At 36.7% G+C, this 9785-nt stretch overlaps 1 protein-coding gene across 1 annotated transcript in view; it reads left to right on the forward strand.

Annotated features, from left to right (window-relative positions):
- Positions 1 to 9074, forward strand: part of LOC114260316 (WD40 repeat-containing protein HOS15) — a 47146-nt gene extending 38072 nt beyond the window's left edge. The window contains exons 10-14 of the mRNA XM_028200408.2: positions 5060 to 5134; positions 5674 to 5727; positions 5815 to 5888; positions 8476 to 8550; positions 8691 to 9074. Of these exons, the coding sequence (XP_028056209.2) occupies positions 5060 to 5134; positions 5674 to 5727; positions 5815 to 5888; positions 8476 to 8550; positions 8691 to 8910 (498 nt within the window). The 3' untranslated portion in view covers positions 8911 to 9074. The remainder of the gene's footprint in view (positions 1 to 5059; positions 5135 to 5673; positions 5728 to 5814; positions 5889 to 8475; positions 8551 to 8690) is intronic.
- The last annotated feature ends 711 nt before the right edge of the window (positions 9075 to 9785 follow it).

Raw genomic sequence — 9785 nt, forward strand, 5'->3', positions numbered from 1 at the left:
CTCGAGCGCAACGTTGGTTGCTCGAGCGAACCCCTTGGTCTGCAAAAGTATTGGATGCTCTCATTTTACGGTTGAGCCAACTTTTGGTTGCTTGAGCCAAGAATGAAAATAAAGGGTGGTCGCTTGAGCCATCCCCTGCAAAAGTACTGGGAGCTCGAAATGTACGCTTGCGCAACACTTCCATCGCTGGAGCGAATTGCTCGAATTCTGGAATTTCTAGAATTATATTTGAGCTTCAAACACAACTCTAATGCTCCAAATTCATGCATGACACACTCAAATATGCAAGAACACTCCCAAATACATATATTTGAAGGTAATTTGAACCTTTTGTTCAAAATTCCATGAATTCATCAAAATTCGAACCACAAACTTCATGTATGTGAACCATTTTTCAAATCTTGCATCCATAGACTTTTAAACTTAGAATTGGACTCTAAAATATGGTAATTCATGCATGTATGTAAGATAAAATGTCCAATTCATCATAATTTACTAGGTTTATGCTCAAAAGTGAAGAATCAAAACAAATTCATGCATGCATGCCCACAATTCCTACAATCTTTGCTCAATTCACATAACTACATATTCTTCTTGAAGTCACATTTAGATGACTTAAGTTCATGAATTTAGAGTTTAATCACTTACTTAGAGCCTTCTATTCTTCCAATTCTAGCTAGAACTTGAGTTACTCTTCACAATCTTTCACTCCCTTGAGCCAATTTTCAAGTTCTCCTCTTCTTCCTCTTGAATTCTCACTTCCCCCTCTCTCTAAGGTGTAGTACTTTAGAATCTTTGAGCTCAAGAACGAGCTTAATCACAATTAGAACATATATATATGCTTGACTAATCAAAAAGGCTAATCAAGGTTTAGTGCTAACTAATTAGGCTCACTTAAATTGAATTAATCTAATTAATTTGATCCGAATCAATTTTTAATTAAATTTCACCGAAGACTCTAAAAATTATGTTGATCACAATGGTACAGTCAATTTTGGTTTCTGTCGGACTCTACAGCTCTCAATTTTAGATTATAGCCACATATAGAACAAATATCTCTATGAGGGACAGATATAAATTCAAAAACACATATAATCACATGTTTAGCATTCAAAATCATATTAAGCACATAATCACGAATATAATTAAAGATTAACGGCATAACACAGAACGGGGTTATCATAGATCGAGAGAGATCGAGTTTCATTCTTGGATTGATTCACGTTTCTATCTCATCAGATTAGCGATTCTTCCTCAAAAGCGCAGATCCACGATTTTTCCTCAGGTGTGTCTTCATGTTACACAATTTTTGCTACTTGATCATTGAGAGCTCAAGATCGCGTTTCTCTCGCATTAGAAGCGCGATTCTTCCTCAGAAACGCAACATCGCGTTTCTTCCTCAGAAACGTGAGTCCCTTCCACGATTCTTGCTACTAAGCTCTATCAACAAGAGCTCTCATGTATATCAAGCTATGTAATAGGGACCTTAGAAAGAAATGGATCAATGTGAACAAAATTCTCTTTGGAAACAGTGACAGTGATAGAGGAAAGCTAAAAGTAAGCCATGTGTTCAAGGAAGGCAACGTGACGGGAGATATAAAGGCGACGAGAAATAGGGTCATAACAGCGATACCCTTTTAAGTTTGGTCTTATTTTTACAGGAAAGAACAAAACAGGTAGACCCAAAGACATGAACGAGGGAATAATTCAGAACTTGAGAAAACAAAGCCTTATGAGGGGAACGACTAGAGGGAAGAGGAATAGGCATACGGTTGAGCAGAAAAGTAGCAGTAAGAACTGCTTCACCCCAAAACAAGGCCAGAACATTGGCAGAGATAAGAAAAGACCGAATAGTCTCAAGTAGATAACAATGTTTACGTTCAACCCTACCATTCTGGACGGGTGTATCAGAACATGAAGATTGGTGAATGTTATCCGAATTGGCTAAAATACCCACGTACTCAGTTTTAAAATATTTCCCACCCAAGTCAGACCGCAACATTTAATAGTAGACCCAAATTATGTGGTGATCATAGACTGAAATGTACAGTATATCTGGTAGAAGTTAGATTTATGAGTCACAAGATAAACCCAAGTGTGTAGCAGGTGCGATCATTGACAAAAGGCACATAGTACAGAGAGAAGGTCCCTGGACATTAGTATAAACTAAAGAAAATAGTGTAATAGAAATAGAAGTGCTTTTATTAAAAGGTAATGCCGTCATTTTGGCTTACACCCTTGACGTTCTGTAAGTTGACAAAGAGAAATTTTACCCAACAATCCTAATTGAGCTACAGACTGTAAACGGTTAGTAGATAAATGTCGTTAGCTAGAATGCCACAAATAAAATTGACTCGACAAAGAATCTAATTGAAAAGATGAAAAAGCAGTCGGAGAGGTAGTTAGAGACAGATGCAAGCTCTACACCACATAGAGGTCTCCAATTCTGCGGTTGGTCCCAATCTGCTGCTTGGACATTTAATCCTGCACATGATAAACAAACGAAGAACAAATAGCATCAAGACGCGAAACATCAAGTTGACTGATAGATAGCAAACTGACAGATAATTGAGGAAAATAAAAGACAAGAGGGAATATTAATGACGGGCATGGTAGAAGGTAGGACAAACTTATACTCCAATATATAAAACATTTATACCATGCCTCATTGGCAACATTAACGGTAGGAAAGGGGGGGTGGGGGGGGAAGAGGGGAATACAATTTTGGAGTAAGGAGAGATAAGGTATCATGTGATGAGAGGCACTAGAGTCAAAAATCCAGATTGAAGGAGAGATACCTGAAAAGGACCTAAGCAAACCTGATTGAATAGAGGTAAGAGCGGAGGCAAATGAGGATGGTTGGGAAGTGGCTGACAATATAAATTGAAACTAAGCAATTGGAGCACTCAAGTAAGCCAAGTTAGGATCATAAGCTGTAGCAAATGCAGTATAAGCGGCTGGAGGCAGAAAAGTATTCTGAGTAGGAGTTCGGAATTGTGTTTGTGACTGCTGAGAAGACAGGGTAGGTGAACGTCCTTCTTGGGATAGTTGTACTTCCAATGACCCGAAGCTAATGAGTAGATGGGGTCAACAATAGTAGAGGCTAAGTAGCCAAGAAGACAAATGGGGACAGAGCCTGACTAGTTGTCTTGAGACGGGTTTCTCGGAAAGGAGATTACGAACAATAGCATCCACAGAAGGGAGAGGAAAACGATGAAGGGATTCCACAACATATAGCCTCAAATTAAGAAAGAGTCGTTAAGTACTGCACCAAACGACCTTCCTCCCGAAACCGCAAATAATCATCTAACTCCTTGATGCTAGGTGTTTTCATGAGGGCAAGCTGATCCTAGAGACGAGTCATTTCAATATAGAAATCCTAAATGGACTTGTCCCGCTAACAAGCACTTTGAATAGCTGATTCCAACTCTTACCATGTGCCAAATTTGGACTGTTGATAAACTTTGAGTAAATGGTCCCACACCTCCTTAGTAGTAGTGTACTTGGAGAACATCGTCCCAATACCATCTTCCAATAGTCATGAAACCAAGTTAGAACTTAGGCGTTATCACAATCCCAAGTGTCATAAGCAGACTGATACCATTCCTTTTGTCGGATCCAACGGATAAGGAACAAAATCAGAAACATATTCCCATTTTTTTCAACTAAGAAGAAAATTTCTCATAACACTGGACCAATAAGCATAGTTGGCCCCAGTGAGTCTGCAACTAATGGCCTGAATTTTGTCATCTGACATCATGAGCGTACAAGTGAACAAATAAGTATGATGAGGTATCCTATGAGACCAAGTCAACAAAGTCTCTGAGGAAAGTGTCATGAAAAAGAGATGTAGAGAATATGAAGTAAAGAGAGAGATTGCAAGCTAGTGAAATAGTGAGACAAGATTGTGAGCTTTGAACAACAAAACGAACCAGGGAACAAACCAGAGAAGACAAACCAGAGGGTGAACAAATCCGATGGGTCGAACAAACTAGATGGGACGTGATTCCAGTGACAGATGTTGATTGTGATTTTGGCACAATTGCGATTCAGGTGACAGAACCACCCAAAGGCCATGAACAAGAGAGAGAGCTTGCTCGAACCACCCAAAAACCAGATTGCAAACCAAAGAACAAATCGCTATTTGCTGAGGACCATAATGACTTCAACGATGACTGCTAATGATGACCAGAGAGGGTTTCACGATTGCTGCTAGGGTTTTGCACACAGCTCTGATACCATGTAAGATTTCTGAATGAAATAACTTAAATATTTAATTGTCTTCAAATACGAAAAGTATATCTGATTATATAGCAATTCTAACCCTAAGACTGAATAGGAAATACGAATAATTCTAACTACATAGAATATTTACACAATCTCTCATAATATGTACAGAATATACACTAATATTCTCACAGTAAGACTAGAAAAAATAGGATTAGAAATGAATATATTTGTCAAATGGTAAGACTCTTATCGTAAGAGCACCTTTCGAAGATAAGTTCAGAGAGAACAAGTTAAGATGGTTTGATTATGTACAACAAAAACTTACAGATGCAACAGTTAGTAATAGTGATATGGCCAACCATAATGGAGATGCTAGGGGAAGGGAAAGACCTAAACTGACATGGATGCTGTAGTGGAAAAGGCTATGAATTTATTTATTTTAATTTAACTGAGCATATAGCCTTTTTCAGGGATGAATGGTAAAGAAGGATTCATGTTGCGGACCCCACTTGACTGGGACACAACGTTTAGTTTGGTTTGGTTTATATGTATTCATGGACTAAGTGATGGCCTGATAGTTCTTGCGCAAGAAAATTGTGATGTAATCGTATTGGAAACAATTTCTAAGGATCACAACATACATCTAATATCTATTCTTGTTCTTTGTAATATTACTTGCTTTAGTTAAAAATTTGAAAGAAAATGATTAGATTTGCTGAGAAATCTGCATAAATCTTTTGTCCAAATCTTGCAATTGGTAAAGCTGATAAAGAAATCAATGATGCTGTGTGATTTTGCATTTAACCTTTTTGAAACTTTGCTATATCAGGGTGAAGTTAATGCTATCAAATGGGATCCTACAGGTTCATTGTTGGCATCCTGCTCTGATGATTCTACTGCAAAGGTGATTGTTATTTCTTTAACTCGTATCATCTAGCATCACAATGAGGCACTTACTATCCGTAAATCTACTTGCTGATGTATTGGGGATATAGTGTTTCTTCCTTGCGCAATCTTGTCATGATCTCTTATTCAATTGTTGGCATCCCTTATTTGTTGAATTTACAAAATGTTGTGGCTTGGAATACTTCCTCTGGATGAGTGGATTTCAAATTAATGGCTTTGAGGTTGATTTTTGTTATAAGAATATTAGTTATTGAAGATAGATTGATAACTCTGGTGGAGGATTGAATAGAAGTATGAGACATGTATTTTGTTAGGATTGTTGTGCAAGTAGAATCTTTGTGGAAAATACTACTCCAATTATTGATTTCAAATCCATAAATCCAAAGGGTGCCTTAAATGCATTCCTAGCATATCATGCTTGTACATTGGGTATCCCATTGTTACACTTTCTTAGAGTTCTTATTTGCTTTTGACTTGGGTTGAGAATTCTTATTTGCTTTTGACTTGGGTTGAGAACTCCTATGAAACATGATACAGATATGGAGCATGAAACAAGACACATATTTGCATGATTTGAAGGAACACACCAAGGTACAGAATAGCCTTTTTCCTTGTTTTCGTGCTTGTGTAATTAACCTCTCTAAAATTGCTACTGAGAGAGATATATACTTTTTATAGGAGATATACACCATCAGATGGAGTCCTACAGGGCCTGGAACAAACAACCCCAATCAGCAATTAGTACTGGCAAGGTAAACATGTCCCACTGGATCAGGTCAGACTGGATGTTGCACATTTTAAAGGTGGCTTTGATTTATAACTGGATGATCTATTATAGTATGGGATAGTAATTGTTTTTAGATACTGGCACACCTTGTCCCACTGGATCATGGATTATCTGCAGTACAATAAAAATCCAGAATATTCACCAGAGGAATTCTTGTTGACCAACCTCTATTTTCCACGTCCTCCATGCCTTGTATCTAATTATGCACTGAATTTTCACCAAAACATTCAGGCTCCATTTGTTTCAACTGAAAACATTTTCCTAAAATAAATTTTCTAACATTTCTGTTTGTGTCACACATAACATAGTGAAAATATTTTACAAGGAAACCAAACTGATTTTGGCAAGCCCTTTACGAATTCCAGTCGTGATTTATGTTCACCGACACTCATGATTGTACAAACGAGTGAACCTAAAGAGAGAGATGGCAGAACCTAGAACCAATGTTTTAAAAACCGGACCGGTGAGTGAACCGGGAAATGGATCGGGTGGATGGGTCACCGGTTCAACCGTCGGGTCGAACCGGAATGAAACCGTGACGCCATAATTATTTTATAAATATATTAAAAATAAGACTTAATAATAATATAAGAATTAAAATACATTTATTTAAATTTTAATATACATATACAATTACATAAATACATTTGTATTTATTGTTTGTAAAATATATTAATTATATATGATGTTTGAAAAAAAAATATATTTACTAAATTTAAATAAAAGTCGAAGTTGGCATAGTTGTTATATTATCATAAATATATGTATCAAATATATATTTTATATTAATATTGTTTGTAAAATTGTTAGTTATGTTAGTGTTTGAGAGTAAATATATTCAAACAATAAATAATATATATGTACAGTATAATTAGGAGGAGCTGTGGCCTAGTGGGAACAATCTACTTCAGCCTTGAGGTTCATAGTTCGATTTTCAGGGCATACACTAGTTCGATTCTCAGGGCATACACTCTTTCCACGCTTTGTGCCAACTTCTTTGTGCGTGCATGGTCCGGCCGGGTTAACTCCAATCGGTACTGGGTGAAACGATTGACCGGTTTAACCATGGGTTTATCCAGTTTCTGCAAAATGGTTTTGAGGTATATCCGGACCGGACCTTGGACTGGTCGATGGGTCAACAGTTGAACTGGCCACTCCGGTCTAGTCCAGTTTTTAAAACCTTGCCTAGAACTCCAATGTCGGCATTGGCCTCCCAAATATGCAATCAGAGCTGTGTCTTCACCAAACCCAGCTTGAGACCACAGGCGCTGGACATCATGGTAGATTCTGGTGCAGCTGCTTGAATCTTTGTATACAGAGTTGGCTGAGAGAGTCTGACGGCCAAAGCCCTCTGCAACCGCTCAACGTAAGTCTGAATCGTCCATGAAGTATGCAAGTATAATTGCTTAACACAGACTATGGTGGATGGTCATGATTGTGATGGTGATGGTGAAAATAATTATGTATTTGCAAATATGATGATTCTTTTTTTTGAGGAAAATTTTCACAGATACTCGGCAAAAATGAGAGGAATAGTAAAAATTTTGCAGAAAATATTTACAAAATAAATGTTTTGCATCAAAACAAATGGAGCCTCAATGTTTCAAGCATATATTATATAATTAAATAGAATATGTTATAGGTTATGTTGCACTAATCGTACATGAACAATTGGATGATTTAGGTCCTTTCATTTCCCTAGCCTGCTATGGGCCATCGTAATTTATCCTGTCAGACTAATGGAATATGATTGTGCCCATGTTGGACCCCGTTCCATTGCCATTTCTAAAAGCATTTATTTGGTTCATGGTAATTATTTGATCTACTTCGTAGCAAATCTTTGAGAAAAGTTATTACTGTTAAGCTTCAGATGGATGATAGTAAATATGGTACACATGCTGATTCAAAGCCTAAGTCTGTTGTGCGGCCTCAATAGAGCTAATGATCCATGATCTGATGTCAAATTATTTGCACAAGTGCGCTTTCATGGGTTTCATCTGACACCAAGATTGTTTGGAAATGGGATTCTACTTCATAATGCAGGGGTTCTTCAGGATTAGACTGTTTATGTTCAAATTGAGAATCACACACCCTGCAGGAAGAAAGACAATAATTCTTAGTTAAAATGAGATTCCGACTCATTACCCTTTGTTGGAATGTATGAATAGTCTAGTCGAACTTAGATTTATAGTTTTGTGTTTAAGTTATGTAACATGTTCACTTCTAATTGTTTCCCTGCAGTTTGTTTTAATCATTTCCCTGTGGTTCTCTATGATGAAGGATTATCTCCTGCAAACCAAATTGTATTTTTGAATAGTTTGCTAATTATATTGTCTAAGATGTGGGAGCCCATTACTACAATCTAACGGAAGAAAATGAAAAATATAAAAGAGAAAAAGGAGGGGGGCGTCATTAAAGGAAACCTTTTGTATTTTTATTTTAAATTTGTTTGTTTGTTTGTTTTTTTGAATAATTATTATCAGAAGGCCACTGTCCCCTGTTGTTATCTACTTCATAAAATACTTGTAACTTTTTATTTCTTTATTCAATAGTGCTTCCTTTGACTCGACGATAAAGCTATGGGATGTCGAATTAGGGAGCCTTGTCTACAGCTTGAACGGCCACAGGTAACCAACCATCCTTGAGTGAAATGAAATATTGCTACATGAATCTTGGGAAAAAACAAAACAAAACAAAACTACTGGATCCTATAAGAATAGGGTTACATATTTGTTGCACTTATCTAATTAGTATTATTTCATTGTAGGGACCCCGTGTACTCTGTTGCATTTAGCCCAAACGGAGAGTATTTGGCTAGTGGATCGTTAGATAGATGTTTGAATATATGGTCTGTGAAGGAAGGCAAGATTGTAAAAACATACACAGGGAATGGCGGCATTTTTGAAGTTTGTTGGAACAAGGAAGGTGACAAGATTGCCGCTTGTTTTGCCAACAATGTAGTCTGTGTTTTGGACTTCCGAATGTAGAGTTCATGAATGGGGGATCTAGAGTAGTCTCTGAAGCTAAGTAGTATCTTCAGTGAAATTGTTTCATGTATTTCAGTCAAGAGAGCAGTCTGGTTGTGTTTATGACAGCATCGATGTGCCTGCCTGAATTGGAATTTTATGCTATTCTATTTGTATTATTATCAGCTTGACCGCTGCATTATTTTTTATTTTTTTCCATTGTTAGGGGGGGGGGGGGGTGGGGAGGGGAACCTTATGAAATTGTCGGTAATCTCCACTTCTCCCGACCACCACGGGAAATGCTAACTACTGGGAAGTAGTTAATGTTGGTATATATATATATATATATATATAAATGTATTAAAAAAATTTGAAAAACATATTTATAAGATATTAATGAAAATATGTGAAATTTGTATTGAAATTAAAAATAAAAAATAATTTGGGTACTAATTGGTTCTATTGGCACTCTAAAAAGTAGGTTGGACACTTCATTTATTTGAATATCTCAATAATAAATTTAAATTTTTTTTTTATTTGTTTGAGCACCTCAAACAATACATATGTTAACCCTAAAAACTTTAAAATCCTATACAAGTCTATTTTGTACATCTCATAATCCATAAACAAGAACCAAATGAATCACAGGTCTCTAGAATTTCAAGAACAAAGGATGAGGAGGGATTTGCCTAGGTTTCCACTCTTCTTCCCTCCCACTCTGCTTCTCCACACACCGTTCATCAAATCAAATCACTACTTCGACATCCACCGGCAGCTTCCTGTTTCAGGTAACTCCTCTCTCTGTCTCCGATTATAATCCTTTTATCTCCGATTTATTTAGTTATTTATTTTTTGGTGAGATGTTGAAGAATTGATAAAAAAAAAAAAAAAAAAAT

The sequence above is a fragment of the Camellia sinensis genome, chromosome 6 (genome assembly GCF_055761805.1).
Source record: "Camellia sinensis isolate YWXY chromosome 6, ASM5576180v1, whole genome shotgun sequence".
NCBI lineage: Eukaryota > Viridiplantae > Streptophyta > Magnoliopsida > Ericales > Theaceae > Camellia > Camellia sinensis.